Source organism: Antennarius striatus, chromosome 19, assembly GCF_040054535.1.
Source record: "Antennarius striatus isolate MH-2024 chromosome 19, ASM4005453v1, whole genome shotgun sequence".
NCBI lineage: Eukaryota > Metazoa > Chordata > Actinopteri > Lophiiformes > Antennariidae > Antennarius > Antennarius striatus.
In genome coordinates, this window is record NC_090794.1 from 8,508,091 (window position 1) to 8,526,866 (window position 18,776).

General features: G+C 42.0%; 2 protein-coding genes across 7 annotated transcripts in view; one reads left to right on the plus strand and one right to left on the minus strand.

The window, feature by feature from the left end:
- Nucleotides 1–12,961, minus strand: ccnk (cyclin K). 3 transcript variants are annotated; one of them, XM_068342565.1, is made up of 11 exons: nucleotides 12,942–12,961; nucleotides 4,626–4,864; nucleotides 4,162–4,243; nucleotides 3,941–4,072; nucleotides 3,699–3,804; nucleotides 3,552–3,609; nucleotides 2,589–2,758; nucleotides 2,298–2,506; nucleotides 2,152–2,182; nucleotides 1,866–1,937; nucleotides 1–1,434 (listed from the first exon to the last, which is right to left on the minus strand). In XM_068342565.1, exons 1-11 carry the CDS (start codon nucleotides 12,942–12,944, stop codon nucleotides 887–889), a joined length of 1,650 nt encoding a protein of 549 aa, XP_068198666.1. In that variant the 5' UTR covers nucleotides 12,945–12,961; the 3' UTR covers nucleotides 1–886. The 3 variants fall into 3 exon arrangements, with proteins under 3 accessions (XP_068198666.1, XP_068198665.1, XP_068198663.1); XM_068342564.1 differs by lacking the exon at nucleotides 12,942–12,961 and adding an exon at nucleotides 5,468–5,579 and having other exon boundaries at nucleotides 4,626–4,861; XM_068342562.1 differs by lacking the exon at nucleotides 12,942–12,961 and adding an exon at nucleotides 5,468–5,574.
- bcl11bb (BCL11 transcription factor B b) overlaps nucleotides 12,780–18,776 on the plus strand; it is a 27,295-nt gene continuing 21,298 nt past the window's right edge. For 3 of the 4 annotated variants that reach the window (XM_068342557.1, XM_068342560.1, XM_068342561.1), the window contains exon 1: nucleotides 12,948–13,432. In XM_068342557.1, the coding sequence (XP_068198658.1) occupies nucleotides 13,369–13,432 (64 nt within the window). In that variant the 5' untranslated portion in view covers nucleotides 12,948–13,368. Of the gene's footprint in view, nucleotides 13,433–18,776 lie in introns of all 4 variants that reach the window. The other variant, XM_068342559.1, reaches the window with a different exon arrangement.

Here is an 18,776-nt window from a genome sequence, read left to right on the forward strand (position 1 = left end):
TGAGTGGTGAAATGATATTAATATAGCTATGATGGAACATCAGTCAAAAATACTGGAACCATTGCTGTAGACAATTTTATTTTACTGACCAGTGCCTGCTGAAACACGATAGATTGTAGTAAGAAAAAATGGGTCTTTATTGTTCTGACAGCCAAAAAAACAAAGCTGCATTCAGCACACAGAACAGAAGCCTGACTAAGGCACATATGGACAAAACCTCCCAAAATGTCTAAACATTAGGATCAGACACACAAATATAACCTTAGTCCAGTGTTAGACATGACTGGTGTAGCAACTAATACTGTCTGCAGTGCACATAATTTTAAATGGGAGAGAAAATAAGAGTAATGGCAAAAACATGTTTAAGACGGCCTCACAGTTTTCACAGACGAGAAAGTGAAACAGGAAACAGCTCATTCACACGTTTCACTCTGACAGTTTAATGTACCTACTGTTCTCAAACATCTCGAGTTTGATGATGCAGGGTTCTCTCCGTAAACCAGTGGGAATGTGAAGAAAAAAAGATTACAGGAGCACTGGTACCACTGGATCTTCAATGATATCCAAATATAAAATAAGGGTGATAGACGGGAATCTAAGGCTCAACATTTTATCGTCTAAGGTAGAGTAAAAACTCTACATTTCATCCTCTAACGATAATGAATTGCTTCTGTCTGACAGAAGGTCAAAAACGCAAACTGCTAGTATATCCTGGTGTTTCTGGAGCATCTACAATGTGTGGATGATATTTCATTGAGAAGCTCTTCGATAAAAACCACATTAGAGCAGAGCTCTACTCTGGTTTCTACTGGAACACCACCTTCCTGGTTCTTCCTTCCACTCCCAGCTGTGGCTCCGCTCAGATGCTCAGAGACTCGTCGCACTCTCATCTCATCCACCCGCCGCGGTTCAGGGGCATGACAGGTGGAGGAGGCAGGGACACCTGCGGCTGTCCTGGTGGCACAGGGGGTGGAGGGTATCCGGTAGGCGGAAGACCTATACCTGGAGGGGGGACGTGGCCCGGCGGCATTCGTGGGGGCGGCGGAGGAGGGTAGCTGTTGTAACCCGGTGGCGGATATGACGGCGGCAAAGCGGGTGGCGGGTAGGTGGTAGGAGGGGGTGGGCCCGGAGGTGGGGCGGTAGGCGGGGGATAAACGTGTGGGTGATATGGCGGTATTGGGGGTGCATAGCTGGGCGGCATGGGGGCGTAGGAAGGGCCTTCTGTCTTCATCATCGACTGCAGACTCTGGAAGCCTTCGCCTGACATGTAGGAGCTGCTGGTGGACATGATGTAATTCGAAGGTGGAGGTGGAGGTGGGCGATGGGGCAAAGGAGGCGGCTGCTGATGAGGAGGAGGAGCATGAGGAGGAGGAGGAGCTGCTTCGCTTCCTGGCTCTGCTTCTGTGGGCGGCGCTGGGGCAGGAGCTTTGCGGTCTAGTTAGCGACAGAGAGAAAAAAGGGGTTTAGTAAAATCTTTTTGACAGACCTCAGCGCTCCTCATCCTCCAGAGTGGGAGCACACAGCCAGACCAGGAAAGCTCCCGCGGCTTCCATCAGGATAGGAGGTCTCATTATCGAGCTCAGGCACTAATCAGATTGGTCTGGGAGAGGTTAGGAGTGTGTGTGTTGGGAAACATCGTGTCCAGGCGAGTTGCTGGTTATGTAAGCAGCCTGAGAGGACTAAAGACTTTGGCTCTCCGTCTGAGCTTCGGTCTCTGGCAGGGGGTCCTGGATACTCATTATTGGCCTATTTGGTGGCACATGCAACCAGACAGCGAAATGCTGGGGACGCAAGCATGTACTTATGCTCTAATCCAAACTGGAATTCATTACCTTCCTCACACACTAGACTGGTCCAACACTCACCTGGGGGAGGCTGCGATGTAGGCAAAGGGGGCATCGGGCTCTCCAGGCGAGGAATCTTTGATCCAACTTGTTCTATAAATTAAACAGAACGGGCCATGAGACAGCAAAGTTATTCAAAAAGGACGGTTTTAATGTGTAAAATTCTTAAAGAACAGGACTTTGACCCCTTTAAATGAAGTCATAGTAACCAGACAACCTTTCGAGTTGATATTTCAGTCGATGAACCAAAATTAACAAGATTTCAACCTTTTTGAAACACAAGCAGATGTAGTGACAGAAGTCTCACCTGGAGCTTTTGGTTCATCCTTTGGAGACGTCTAAAAAGAGAATGCAAATATTATTAACTCTGATCACAGACCAGCAGCAAAACAAATAAATGCAGAATAAAAGATGGCACTAGTCAAAGATGGCACGAATCAAGCATCCACTCACGTGCGCTCGTTTGAGTTGCCGTGCTGGGCTCCCTGCTTGTGGGGAGGTCTTCTTTGGAGGTGGAGGAGGAGGGTTGGTAGTTGTTGGTTGTCCTTGCGGGACTGGAGGTGCAGGAACTGGAGGAGCAGACGCCCGCTCCTTCTCCTGCATCTGCTGAGGGATGGGCTTGTTTCCCTGAGAGTACAAGTCCAGGATCTGGTGGCAAATGTCTGAACCACAACATTTTTTGTTGAGGAGTTGAAATAAAAGTTGTTGGAAACATAAGAAGTGTGGTGGCTCCATTGGAAGTACCTTCAAGCAGCTCAACGGGGACATCCTGGACAAACTGTTCCCACCATCGGCGTGACGACTGCTTGGTGGTCCACTCCTGGATGTCAAATTTACAGAGTCGGCCAGCCAGGTACATGACAGCTACTGCAATGATCTCTGGTTCCCACTGCAGGGAGAGCATGGTGCACAGGCTACCAGGACAGAGAAGACAGGTTGGTAAGTCACAAGGAAAATTATTTTTAAGTCAATATCTCTAACCTTACAAGACATCGACCACATCTGTGGTAGCAGATACAAAAAAAAAGTCTTGTTTCCAGGTGACACAAAACATCACCACAAAACATTAGCATTTAATTTCAGTAATTTACAAACAACAATTACAAACAGCCGACATATGTCAGAAACCTCAACAACTACAACAACTGTTTCCAACCTGAATTCATTACCTATTACCATCCCCTATGTAAATGTTGTACATTGGTGGAGAAGTTTTCTTCCTCTCAGCTCTGAGTTCCACAGTACATTTGGCTTTTTTTGGCATGCAGTTATTGTGTGTGTGTGTGTGTGTGTGTGTGTGTGTGTGTGTGTGTGTGTGTGTGTGTGTGTTAGTGTGTGTGTGTGTGTGTGTCTATATGCCATTGTTGAATTTGGGATGTCATGGTTATGTGGTGTACGTCTGAAACCAGCTGACGCCTTTCATAAACAAATCTTCCTAGTGTTAAGACTGCTTCAGCAATATTATCAGTCCAATGGCTGTTCCACCTTTAGTTTTAATTGTTGGGTCCATATTTATTTCAATAATCTGGATAATCCAGGTTTATATTTTGGGGATTTATCAACTTCAACAATTATTCTTTCTTTGGATCAAATGTACGATTTTTCATTTCCGGAGTTTGTTTTTGACAGGCTGACCAAATAGGCAGATAACAGATTAAATTACAAAACGTGTCAGTAATACAAAGAGTTCTCATGTCAGCTGCTTACCTGTCGTTGACAAAGGTCCATGCCATCTGCAGCACCTTGCACACTTTATTCTTCTCACCTTTAACAAGGAAAAGCAGCCATTAGCATTCAAGAGTCTCAAAAACATGATTGAACTTTTGAATCCAAACCTTTCTTGTCTCATCTCACCTTTGAGCTGCTTGACGTAGCGCAGCAAGAACATGTAAGGGTGCTCAACCTGCAGGTCAAATTTGATAGTCTGGAGCAAGATTCTCTCCAACACCATCACCTCCTCCTGTTGAAAGAAATACCGACAGCACACAGATCCGTGTTTAAGAGAAAACTTCAGAGCCAAACATGGAGAACAAATGCAACCCCTACACCAGCTTTGCACCTATAAATGACTTTTAAACAAGTTACCAGATACACACCTTTGGATCATCTACAAACTGAGCAAACTGCACATCAGTCAATAAGCTGCGGGCCGTTTTAATGATGTCTTTACATTTCTTTGGGGTTTCCTCTACTTTCCCTGCCAGGAAAAGACAGCAAGCACCCGTCACCTGTGGACAAACAAATCACACAATTAATCCCACACATCTAATCTATATGTAGGAATAGAAAAGATCAATGAAATGTCTATGTAACTTACATATCTGGGGAATTGCTTGAATGAGTGAAACATGTAAAAGCGATGAAAATATATGATGCCAGTTGCTAGTGTGTCGTAGTGTCTGAAGATGGCCAAAGATGTCAAGGAAACTTTTTATAGTTACAGTACTTACAAGACACATTATCAAGACAATCCTATTGAACCATGATTCACTTTGACAGCTATGATCATGACATACAAAAAATTAATTTTTATTTTCTGCTAACAAGCCTATCATCACAATAAAATGTTTGCGTTGATCCTGTTCAAGTGTGCAACATAACATGTTAGGGTTAGAGTCTATAGAATGTTTTCATAATCCGGAAGCTATTTATAAACTGCAACTAAAAGTTTGAGCACAGTGAAAATCAATGTACCAGCGTTTTATGTTTTCATGCAGTTATTTCTGGTATTAACATTATTCAATCAATCAATCAATCAATCAGTCAATCAATCAAGGATACAGGCCAAGTTTGGTCCCCACGTCAAATATGAAGCGAGCTCCTTCTCTGCGATATCGGGCTTCAGTGCCGGGGTCTAAACCTTCAGACTGAGACGGGGTGTGGGCCAAATCTTTCTTGTCCCAGTACCAGCATGGCTTGATGTGGTCCAAGATTCCTTGACCAGACATTGCCAAGCTGTCCTTGGATTCCTTCATTGGCTGAGGAGAGGCTACGGCTGAGGGACCCGCTGCACTGGACTGCTGACACGACATAGAGACAGACCGCCGGTGTGAGCTCATCACCAGTCACTGACAAACAGGCCAACACAGCACAAGTGAAGCAACTTACTTGTGCTAATTAATTCATTTAACTGTTAAACACACTGATACTACAGCAAAAACTCTAACGCTAACATATCTTTTTTTTTTTTAAAGTCATGAATAGTGGTTGATGCTAAGCAGATGAAAGTCTCCCGAGTGGGTGACAACGACAAGACAACACCGCATTGAGCTGAATGTGAAAAACGAAACTGTTGTCCAATTGTTAGCCGAGCTAGCGTTAATGACGTTAATGTTAAATCGGTTAAGCTAACGTAACGAAATGCGTGTAAATTAGTAAATTAGAATATGTATAAGCTTAGAAGTAAGAGTGTGAGTTCATTTAAATACAATGACGACGAAATGGATCACGCTTCAAATTAAGAGTCCGCACTGACGGACAGTTACATCTCGCTAGCTAGCGGCTAGCAAACTTGCTCCACTCGATGTCTTCACTCCGGTGAAGAAGTGAGTCCAACAGTCACAATGTTCCTCAACTAACTCTATGTTACTAACTATATGTTCGTAGAGAAACGCAACTCTTACCTTTAACATGTAGCCGTCGGAGTAAAATCGCCCAATACAGATTTATTGAAATAATTTACAGTAAACAGGCTAAGAAGTGATCAACACTACCCATTGTAACAAGCGTGCCGCCATTATGAAAAAACGTCAGAGAATTTTTGGACGACGTCATTACGTAAATTATCACGTGGGCTGCGTTTCAATTTTGCTTGTAATTTTTCCATTCCGCTAAACTGATTGTCAGTGCCACGATTAAAATTGTTTTAGATTGAAGAACCTCAACATGATGGACAAGTGAGGAAATGTCATCTCTCATAAGTATGATGAATAAAATTGTCGTGTCTCATTATTTCCGCTAGAGGGAGGCAAAGAACAAGTGGCAGGCAGATTGTTGTCATAGGTTGTTGCCATATAAGCCAAATGTCACGGTACAGATTTGAGGGATGGGTTGATGTGGATACTGGAATTAATATTATAAAGATGGGTTCTTCTTTTCTTTTTGGCCTTTCCCTTCAGGGGTCGTCAAAGCAAATGCCTCCATCTAACCCTGTCTTCTCAATCCTCTTCTCTCACGCCACTACCTTTATGTCCTCTTTCACTACATCCATAAACCTCCTCTTTGGTCTTCCTCTAGGCCTCCTGTCTGGAATTTCAAAACTCAGCTCAGAGCTGATCCCTGATGCAGTCCTACCTCCATCTTGAACTCCTCTGTCACACCTATAGCACACCTCACCACTGTCTTACAGTCCTCATACATGTCTTGGACCGCTCTAACATACATCTCTGCCACTCCAGACTTCCTCATACAATACTACAGTTCCTCTATGGGCACCCTGTCATAAGCTTTCTCCAGATCTACAAAAACACAATGCAGCTCTCCCTGGCCTTCTCTGTACTTCTCTATCAACATCCTCGAGGCAAATACTGCATCTGTAGTACTCTTTTTTTGCCATGAAACCATACTGGTGCTCACAAATGCTCACTTCTGCCCTTAGTTTAGCTTCAACTACTCTTTCCCATACCTTCATTGTGTGGCTCATCAGCTTTATTCCTCTGTAGTTGCCACAACTCTGCACATCTCCCTTGTTCTTAAAAATGGGCACCAGCACACTTCTCCTCCATTCCTCAGGCATCTTCTCACTATCTAGGATACTGTTGAACAACCCAGTCAGAAACGTAGAGTAGAGGCAGTAGATGCCACCTCTCCTAGACACTTACAAACCTCCACAGGTATATCATCAGGACCAACTGCCTTTCCACTCTTCATCCTCCTCAATGCCCTCCTCACTTCATCCTGTCTAATCTTTGCTACTTTCTGGTCCACAACAGTCACCTCTTCTAGTCTTTGTTCTCTCTCATCTTTCTTGTTCATCAACTCTTCAAAGTACTCTTTCTATCATCCCATCACACTACCAGCACCTGTCGATACACTTCCATCCATATCCTTAATCACCCTAACCTACTGCCCGTCCTTCCCATCTCTCTCTCTGTCTTGCCAACCGGTATAGATCAGTCTCTCCCTCCTTACTGTCCAACCTAGCATACAAGTCATCATAAGCCCCTTGTTTGGCCTTTGCTACCTCTACTTTCATCTTGCGCTGCATCTCCCTGTACTCCTGTCTACTCTCCTCAGTCCTCTCAGTGTCCCACTTCTTCTGAGCTAACCTATAACTCTGTATACACTCCTGTACCTCCTCATTCCACCACCAAGTCTTCTTATCTACTTTCCTTCCAGATGACACACCAAGTGCTCTCCTACTTGTCTCCCTGATCACATTAGCTGTAGTTGTCCAGTCTTCTGGAAGCACCTCCTGAACACCCAGAGCCAGTCTTAACACCTTCCTAAAAGTCATGCAACAATTCTTTTTTCAGCTTCCACCATTTCGTCCTCTGCTCTGCCTTTGCCCTCTTCATGTTCCTCACCACCAGTCATCCTACACGCCACCATCCTATGCTGTTTGGCTACACTCTCGCCTACCCCTACTTTGCAGTCACAGATCCCTTCATTTACACCGTCTAAGCAAGATGTAGTCTGCCTGCGTGCTCCTACCTCCACTCTTATAGGTCACCCTATGTTCCTGCCTCTTCTGGAAGAAAGTATTCACTATAGCCATTTACATCCTTTTTGCAAAGTCAAGTACCATCTGTCCTTCTGCGTTCCTTTCCTGGATACCAAACCTGCCCATCACCACCTCATCACCTCTGTTTCCTGCACCATCATGTCCATTGAAGTCTGCACCAATGACAACTCTCTCACTTCTAGGCGTGCTCTGCATCACTTCATCAAAGTCAAACCAGAATTTCTCCTTCTCCTCCAGCTCACATCCTACCTGTGGAACATACCCACTAACAACATTAAACATCACACCTTAGATTTCTAGCTTCAGACTCATCACTCTATCCGACACTCTTTTTACCTCCAGGACATTCCTAACAAACTCCTCCATCAAAATAACTCCTACTCCATTTTTCTTCCTATCTGCACCATGATAGAACAACTTGAACCCTGCTCCTAAACTTCAAGCCTTGTTACCTTTCCACCTGGTCTCCTGGAAACACAGTATGTCTACCTTCCTTCTCTGCATCATGTCAACCAACTCTCTACCTTTTCCTGTCATAGTTCCAACATTCACCGTCCCTACTCTCAGTCCTATACACTTGGTGTTCATCTTCTCTCTCTTCCTATGAATAAACTTTCCTCCTCTCCTTCAACCAACAGTAGTCCAATTTCCACCAGCACCCTGTAGGTGAAAAGCACTGATGGCGGCCTTTGTTAACCCAGGCCTCGACATATCTGGCATGGAAGTCATAGATTTGATTTGCATGTTTGATTTGGCAAAAGTTTCACGTTGGATGTCCTTCCTGACACAACCCTCTGTATTTATCCGGGGTTGAGACCAGCACAATAAAACTTGTGCCCTCTTGCGGCTACATTAGGTTATATTCTTTCAATACATTCTTGTAATTCTTTTAATTTCTTTAGTAACATAGATCACATCCTATATTTCATGAAATCAACAAGAGGCAACAGATTTGGTAGGATCTCTTAACATTTATAAATTTAGACATTGAAGTAAATCTTGTTTTCTGAGGGCATCAGACACTATGATAGCACCTTGTTATCCATACTTAAGAAAACAGGCTAACTAATCTTCCTCATCCCTATGCTCCGAGGGATTTGAACTTATTAAATAAAGTGGACCTAAATGTTTTTTATGAAGAAAAAAATGAATGGAAATTACATGTCCGGTTGTTTAAGGATCTGGGACATTTCTTTTTGTACGTTCATGAAATAGAGGGGCAAAAATTAACTTTAAGCATGTGAATTGTTTGTTTTTCTATGTGGTTCTGTGATTTACTAGAACTTGTCTGAGGTGTACCCCATCTCTGGCATAATGCCATAATTAGCTGAAGTCCTTAGTGAATCTGCGCAGGGTAAGTAGTTACAGGATGGATGGATGGTTTTGGTTATAGTTATAGTATAGTTATAGTTACAGTTGTAGTTATGAAATGAGGTAAAAATGCTGAATTTTTGTTGAACATGATATAATTTCCGTGATGTCATTTCATGGGTTTAATGATTAAAGTCCATGAGGTGTGATACAATTAGCTGCAGCAAAACACTTTTTTTTTCTTTTCCCGCATTTCTTCTATGCATGATGTGAATGAGATAATCATCATCACCTCAATTGCTCAAGCTGTTGCAGGGGAAGATCAGACTAAAAGAAACATCTTGTGTCCTCTTTTATTTCTTCTCCAACCCTCACTTCTGAGAAAAGTCAGTTTTAAATCATTTACTTTGTCCAAATTAAAATTGGGAATCTGCATGCATTATATATTCACCAGTGCTCGGACAAATCCTCTTAACTGTGGGAGAAATTGTCAGGATGTGTCCTGTAGAAAAGTAAGAGCCTTGTCTGGTTGTATTGCCCGTAGCAAGGGAGCATCTCAATCTGTCACTCAAGTCCACGAACACAAGCACACACACACACACACACACACACACACACACACACACACACACACACACACACACACACACACACACACACACACACACACACACACACACCGACCACAGTAAATCAGCTTATGAATAATATATACTTGTACTTTCTTTATTAATATTAAACATTGCATAATGAAGTACAGACTATAAGCAAATCCCAGAGCAATATTCATATCACCACGAGCTGTCCTGAAGTGGACCTTTAATTGTTTTGTCAGTTCTGCTGTGGCTAAACACATCAAAATGGCTGCTTGGACCATTTACACTTACATCTTTTCCTTTTTTGCGATTTAAAATCTCTTTATTGTATTCCAAACAGTCCTACTTTCCACTAGCATGTTCCTATTTTTAGATAGCAATGCAATTTTTGTATTCTTGAGAGGATAAACAGATGGAAGACACATGAAAAATGGAAGATAAAAGGATGTGATAAAGGTTGTGACCCAGAATCAAGTTACACTGCATGTTCTGTTGTCCACTGATGTGAAAAAGCGTCTGCATTTTACAGCTGTCTTGGACCTCCTTTTTAAGATTTAACGTGAATTATGAGGAATACGACGAAATACGAGAAACGTGTAGGTTCACGTTTTGTCTTTTTCTCTTTTTAATCGTGAACAAGAGCTCATGCTGGTCACCACAACCTTTGCTAACTTTAACTGTTGCAGGGGAAGCGCTGATATAACTAACCTCTTCCACCTCCTTTCAATCTCCCATTCCAGCTTTACCTCTGAGAAATAATAGCTCCAAATCATTTACTTTGCCTAGATCAAAAAATCTGAAACTTCGAGCATGACATATTCTGCCTTGCATTACAATTTAAAAAAAAAAAATTTAAAGACTATACGTGGCTCAGCACAAAGACTTTTCGTCATGTATGTTGGTTTAATTTAAGATATTTTTGTGTGTATACACATGGGTTGGAAGCAGAAAATAAAAGAATGTGCATATTAGCTTAACCAACATCAACTCTGGGTCACAACCTTTGTCACATTTGTCCACTAATGTGTGAGATCATCCCTATTTGAACATCATCCTCAGGTTCACTATGATGGTTTAACATAAATTACAACGATCAAAAAACTGTTTAAATTCTGGGTCATTCTAGAAAAAAAATGTCCACATAATGCCTCTTGTTACTTGGACAAAACTTTCATCTCAGCATTCCCTGATCTCTTGTGCTGGTGTTGCCCTGCGGTGCGTTCTGATATCTTCAACCCAGCAATGACACTTCCCACGCGAGACTCGTGTCTCCTTTAAGGCAACACTTTGACTTAAAACCTTTCCTGTGTCCACAAGCAGGGTATTTGTGGTATATTGGCCTTGTGCAACCCATCTTAAACTGCATTTGCCCGAAGCCAGTAGATACAGGCTATAATGGAGGCATTGATGTATTATTGAGAAACCCATGGGTTGGGATCAAGGAAATGCTCACAAGCCAGCAGGGACAGCAAGATAGTGTGTGAACTCAGGATGATGTTTTCCTTCAGCATCCAGCATGTCCATGACTACTGTTGCTCTTATGGCCCGTATCGAAAAAGCAGACCTTTCATGTGATACCACATGCTAAATTTATATACTCCAGTCAAAGCAATATGTTTGACAACATGCTTGGCCTATCAGTGAAAGATAGCTGTTGTGCTTTAGTGTTTCCATGTGGAGTCTGCTGAGGTTATGTCTACTTGAGCCAGAGCTGAGATGACATTTCATTTATATAAATAATTACTGCCCTGAAAGTCCCCTAGGCCTGCCCCGAAGCAATCAAACTTCTAATGCTCTTAAAATTGCCCACCATGTTTTATTAATGACGGACTATAAAATGCATTGCTATAGCTGCACACTTATCTCCTGATCCGTGAGGATATAGTGTCAACTTTAAAAAGCCGTATTAGACTTCATATTTTCATTCAACAATGTATTTCAGAACTGAATTGCACAGTAAGATGTGGAGGAAAAAACACTTGAGTGTGTTCTTAGTTGAGCTGCACAAAACATTTATCTGTGCATACAGTGATCTAAATGAATACAGTGAATAATGTGCAGAATGATTGCCCATTAGTGGCATTAATTGCCTCTGAGTGAACTTGGTCTCTTCAAGGACTCTCTTAGATTCTTAATTGTGGAAATGGCATAATAAGGAGGCTTCATTCTAAAAATAAGTAAAGCTGTGTTAAGGTTTCACCTCCTGAAAAGGTTTGTAATGTCTCCTGACTGTGCCAACAGAGGGTACTGTTGCCTCACAACATGTTTAAATTAGCCCAACAACAAAGATACAGCCTGTCCATCGTTAATTCAGTGGCTGGATGTCTGCATTTATATCGGAATTCGACAAAAATGTAAACACATTTTAAAAAATGAAGAGGCGACTTTTGGACCCAGATTGCCCTACTAGTCTCATCTGATGTGATCTAAATGAAAACGGTGCTGAAATTTTACCCATTTAAATATGTTCCCTGGCGTCACATGAGGAGAAGGAGACAATAAGAAGAACTGATTAAACCCGTCAATCAATTAAAACATGAAAAGGGAGTGTTGAAGATGGGGGGAAAAAATGTAAGAGCCAAAGAGTGTGAATGCAGGGATTTTTTGGCCAACTTCACAGTGTGTTGGTGCCTTTGAAATAAGTAACGAGTGATAATTACTTCATGTGCGGAGACCGGCGCTCAGCTCCGGGGAGCCGCCGCTAGTGGCATCCGGTGTCCGTGTGTCATTCGCCGCCTGCGCGCTTGTTGTGTCTGCACCCTAACGTCACGGACGCACTAGAATGCCCCATCCCACTCCACGGAGGCAACCCCAACCACACAAACACCCACGCTCACACAAAATATAGGCTGACAAGACTATGCGCACACACACACACACACACACACACACACACACACACACACACACACACACACACACACACACACACACACACACACACACACCAACCCGGGGTCCTCCCCACACAGAGCCTCTCTTTCATCGTGTGAGTCAAAAACAAGTAGCCTCGACTTGGAGGCTAACTAGGAAACATTGGACCTCTCCTTGTTGGACGAGAGGCAGAGGGAGGTGTCTCGTCTGCCCGCCTGCTCTCTCTCTCTCTCTCTCTCTCTCTCTCTCTCTCTCTCTCTCTCTCTCTCCCTCTCTCTCTCCTTGTCTGTCTCTCTCTCTCTCTCTCTCTCTCTCTCTCTCTCTCTCTCTCTCTCTCTCTCTCTCTCTCTCTCTCTCTCTCTCTCTCTCTCTCTCTCTCTCTCTCCCTCTCTCTCTCCTTGTCTCTCTCTCTCTCTCTCAATCAACGAGGCTACTGCCAACTCAGCCAAGACTCGCCGTTCCGCGCGCCGATGCCAAAACGCGCTGGAGGAGTCAGTGCCAAAGGGTCAATTTAGCGCACCGCTGCTGAAATGGAAGGACTGTAGGGAATCCTAGACTTGACAGCAGCCGTTTGACCCCAGATGATATAACCATATCATTAAAATTAAGGAAAAGGATAATAAGAGCTAATACCATCCCCCCTGTGGAGTGCGCCGGACTTCACGACTTCTGTCACCACGGTCTTTTCAGAGGTGGGCAGTCCAGGATATTTATCTGCAAAAAAAGATCATTGCAAAACATTACCTCCCTGCGCACACACCAACGTATCGGCGAGTAACAACTACTTCCTAAAACTACACTTTGGCTTCCTCAATCCAGGTGTTGCTTCCTCCGAAGACGCTGCAGGACATTGTGTAGAAACTGCTCCTCCATCCTTATTGCGCTCCTGTCCGACTCCTCACCTTCTGAGCGCGCATCGAAGTTGCAGCTGAAGACTGTGAATAGAACAGGGATTAGGAGAGGGAAAGTTGCTCACCGGCGACCCAGAGAGACCGACACCACGGTCCAAGCCGACTCCAAGTGCCGTTCACCGGGCGATGCCAGAGTAAATGCCGGGGCAATGTCCCGCCGCAAGCAGGTGAACCCGCAGCACTTATCGTTGACGCACAGGGAGACAATACAAGGTGAGTTCCGTTCCTACAAGACTTTCCGCGTAATTTATACCAATTCAAATGATTCAAATTATTATAAATTTTCGTTTTCAAGGAAAACTAAAAACATTTATCTTGAAATTGAGTTGAGCTGAGTCTTCGAAAACACTCCAAACAAGAAAACCGATTATTGACATTGATTTGTTAAAAAATAAATTAGATCTGTACATAGGAAGGGAACGATGCACTAGATGATGCTGCATTATAAATATATTAATTAGATTAAATTCAAGTAAATGTAGGGATTAATAGTAATTATTGATTTATATCTTTCGAATTCTAACGACACAAACAGACTTTTTTGCAGCTCCAGTTGAGTTTGTAAAAAGTGTTCTTTTTACAAGTTTGGAACTTTCTGACCAAGTGTGTGTTTTTGTGCGCTTGCATGTGGGTACCTGTGTGTGATCTAACATTTTAATAGAGCACAATTTCAATTTTCCCCCGGCATACTGCAATGTGTTGACATGTCTATGAACGCATATTTATTTCTATGCATTTGAAGCATCTCACCTGTGGAAAAAGTTACTTGTTTCATGACGCTTCACTGCCTCCATATTAATTTAAAGGCATTTTTATTTGAATGAACACACACACACACACACACACACACACACACACACACACACACACACACACACACACACACACACACACACACACACACACAAACACACACAAACGATCACAAACACACCCTCACCCTCACACACGCAGTTAATAATTTTTTACATTAGGGCCTGTAACTGCTCTATAATGTATCCTTTCAGGAATATTAAAACGATTTCTATTTGCAATTCTATACAAAAAAGAAAACACAACACACTTATATGCACACACACACGCGTGCACGCGCAACCTCTCTGTGTCGCTCTCTCTGTTTTACACACACACACACACACACACACACACACACACACACACACACACACACACACACACACACACACACACACACACACACACACACACACACACACACACACAGAGAGAGAGAGAGAAAGAGAGAGAGAGACGCGTGCGCAGGCAGGGCAACAATCTACTTTTTATTTTAAAAACGACTGGTCATAACTTCTTTGGAGCTTTTCAAAACTGCGATCAAAAATTGTGATTAGATTGAGAATATTTAATCTGAGGCAGGATTTATTTTTTTTGTCGGCATATGATTAAAAAGTCGCTTAATCCAATTTTGAATCAATTATATCAATCTAACCTTCATCTCCCAACGCTCTGCTTTGCCTAAATCCAATTTCATTGAGGCCTAATCTGGGTAATTCATTGCAGAAGTTCATGATGTAATCTTTGGTCAATCTGTTTCGTGTTGAAAAGGGTTAGGCGCATTCCGTCCCACTCGTTACATTTGGCAATGAGACTAATTAATTTATCCCATTCCCCCCCCCCTTACTGTCTCTCGCTCATCGACTACCTTCTATTGAGCGCTCAGTTGAAATAATTACGGTAATTTCAAACGTACAGTGCAACCCGAATCTAAATAAACGTTTGGTCTAACCGCTGTGTTGGTTTTCTAATTGGAAACGTTTGGTGCATCGTCAGCAGATTTTAGGCAGATGACAAATATTGATCCATCTTGGATATTGATCTAACAGGTTTTTTTTTTTGTCTTTTACCACAGTCCCTGTCTACCATTTAAATGACCAAGTTCTCGGCCATGAAACACTGACGACTGTGCAAAAAATTCCTACATATCTACAGTTTCACCTTAGGCGTGTGTGTGTGTGTGTGTGTGTGTGTGTGTGTGTGTGTGTGTGTGTGTGTGTGTGTGTGTGTGTGTGTGTTTGACATCCACCTGCATGTATTAGCACAATAATTGCAAAGTTTTGCATATTTTCATTTGTCTCTGAGAAACTGGTACAATTTTGGACTAACTGTTAAATATTTGCCTCCCATCCTTCAGGCTATGGGTCATTTTGTTTGATCTTCCAGTGCACAAAATTTTACAGCACCTGCTGCACCACCTGTTCATTCCTGAAACTGAACCTGTGCACCTGAATATAGATAAATATTTACAGTCATTATTAATGTGATGGACAAGCTTCATATATATATATATATATATATATATATATATATATATATATATATATATATATATATATATATATATAATATTATATTCTTTGCGTTAATGCGTTCTAGGAACCACACATGATTAATGAATTCCGCAATAGAGCTACAAACTATTTATCTTATTATTTACGGTAATTTAAACATTTATGACCCTCCCCATAATGACATTAAACCATTTCTATCTAAATTACCTTTTCCCACACTCTTATCGACTGTTTAAAGCACTTTTGTGTCTCACGTAAGTCCGAGACTCAAGGAACCGAGCACACTTCCGGATGCCAACAGCCAATAGAATGCACGTACAGTATCCCGTGACTACATACAGAAAATAAATAAATAAACAATAATAAATAAATTATATATATATGAGAGAGAGAGAGACAGAGAGAGAGAGAGAGAGAGAGAGAGAGAGAGAGAGAAAGAGAGAGAGACACATACACACATATATGTAATTTTCTGGTGGAGCTACTGTTTCTCCAAAGCCTTCACTGGTTGAACTCAAAGACCTCTCTGGATTGACAGTTTAAATAAAATTCAAGTTCATGTATTTGCAAACGCCGACAAATGTTTGATGTTCGGCTCATTCATACAGAGGTCAATGTTAAACTGAAGCAGCTATTAGGGTGTGTACAGTGGGATGATAGAAAGCTGGGCAACCTGGGCCTGAATCTTGTCCTACCTGTTTTTTCACATGATACATGCTGTCTCCTGTTTGATGAACTGTGGCCTGAAGCACTGACAATGACCGGAGATGAACAAGTACAAGATTCAAGAGGAACTGTAGATATACTGTTTGTTTTTCTGATTGCGATGTCAGTGACATCAAATTCAACACCAAAACTGTACGTTGAGCTGATGACCAAAACGTGAAAAATCCTGATTAATATCGAATAAAGCATGAAGTTAATAAAGTTTAAAGTTTTTGAATAGTCTGTCTGTGAGAACAATGTCTTTCTGTGTGAGAGTGTGTGCACAGATGGACTTGTATTTGCACAAAGCATTTAAGCTATGTTTACCAATCATACGGGATATCTTAATAAGGAGAATAGATCCATAGCTGTAATGGATGGGAGCCTTGTAATGTACTTATCATTCAGTAACGTGGAGTTGCATGTCGCTGTGGGCTGTTTCCTTAAGCTGGGTGGGTCTGGAGAGGACCAGGATCACACCTCAGGCTAGAGGATCTGAAGAGAGCTGTGGGAAAACCAAACTATAATTTGATTGAGTCAACATAGTCTATAATGAGAGCTTTGCATATGTACACCGCTATTGTTGGAGAGCCTTCTAGAAATTGAGCAAAAAAGAATTTAGTGGATGTCAGTGTTGATTTTTAATTTTTTTTTTTTCACATTTCATCGATTGGTCCCGGGATTATACAGCACGTCAGTGTTGATCGTTGAGGCCAGTCATGAGGTGTCTTCCTACACAAGTAATAATGGTAGATTTCTGCTTGCATCTTGAATGCTTGCACCTATCAATCAGATGTCAGATCAGGGGTTATTCTCGTCTGCTCAGTTCAGCCTGGAGACATACAGCCATGAGCTTATAGGTCATACTTTACCATAAGCACAGAGAACCTGAATATCAGCATATTTCTGGACATGTTTTAGTGAAAGACTATGTACTGGAAATGTTCCAGCCAGGCCAGATGCTGTAAGGGACAAACAAGTCAGTGCAATTAACGTGCATAAGCTAAAGGAAGCAGGCGCACGCACATACTGTAGCTTCAGCATGTGCTGTAAGACAAGAGAGATCTCCCTAAAAACACACGCTCGATAATCAAACCTTAAATCTGACCTCCAGTTTGCTGTTCTTCCCTTATTCCCTCTTTTAACCTGCGATTCAGTTAGAAGTCTCATCCATGACAAAAACACCATTACAGGAATATCCTTATGAATGTCTGACACATTACCACAAGGACGGGTGTTAAGTATCACGAGTCTTCTTCATTTACAGACGGGGATTTCTGAATCAAATATCAGTATTTTAGTACGGAGTGCAGTTTTTCCGTCCAGCCATGAAACGTCTTATGATAACTGTTTAGACTCAGAATTGGCAAGCCACTTGTGAAACAGTTAATGTTTTTGTCTTCATTCGCACCATATGGCTGTCAAATGCTGAGGGAGAAACCCACCGTATGCACTGCAGCACCACAGTAAATATTCACACACATTGTGGTAACCGGATCATAATCTCACTGGAGATGACTGGTGGGCAATTTACAATTTACTGTGAGGCATTTCAGTTTATTCCCAAATGTTTTTTCCTATATTTCAATATTATTGAACACTTTTCTAAAATTTAACAACGGTATAGAGTTTATTTATTAGCATTTCTACTGCATCTGTTAAAATTGTTTGACAAATTTGATTTGTATCTAAAAATTTTACGCCTCATAGCTTGCAAGTTATTTATAGCTATTTAGTGACAAGTCACAGGCAGCTGCCGAGCTGTATTCTGCTCACTTTTAGGCTGATAATCTAAGATTTATGATAAGAAATGAGACTGCCACAGACTAAATGGTGATAAGATAATGAAACACACAGGCCTGGCCTTACACATTACACACTGTTGCAGCTCTCCTTGGCAATCACATCCGAGAAAAACGGATAGGCTAAGCGAGGCTGCTTGTTGTTTGAATTTTTGATTGCAACCATCTGCAACGTTGCCGGTGTCATTTATTTTCAATGACAGCGTGAATCTTACCCAACTTTCCCTGTGGGGTTTTACACACACACACAATTCTGTGTGTGTGTGTGTGTGTGTGTGTGTGGTGTGTGTGTGTGCATGCGTGTGTGCGCGCATATGTTTTTAGCTCTGCATGTGAAAGGAGAAAACAAAGAAAATCAGACAGGTCTGAACCTATACTGTATGGACTGCTGTCATATGAGTGCCCCTGGCCCTACTCTGGCTTCGGAACAGTACAGAGTGTGCAACTGGTATTAAAATGTTGTGTGAGGTCAAGGCTTCAGTGTCAGTGGAAAATAGTTCACGGTGTCTGCTTAATGGTGCTCAGAAGAATCTCATCAAACTGACGTCATTTCAATAAAATCTTAGAAATACAGCAAATATACATTTTTCAGTCTCCTTTTCAGGACAGGGTAGAGGAGAACTCGTCATACCTTGTCGTTAATTTTTTTTTTTTTTTTTGCACAAATCTCTCAACAGAATCAACAAAAAAGCTGAGATAATATCAGGATGACCTCAACAAATGCGCATTATTGGTATTTAT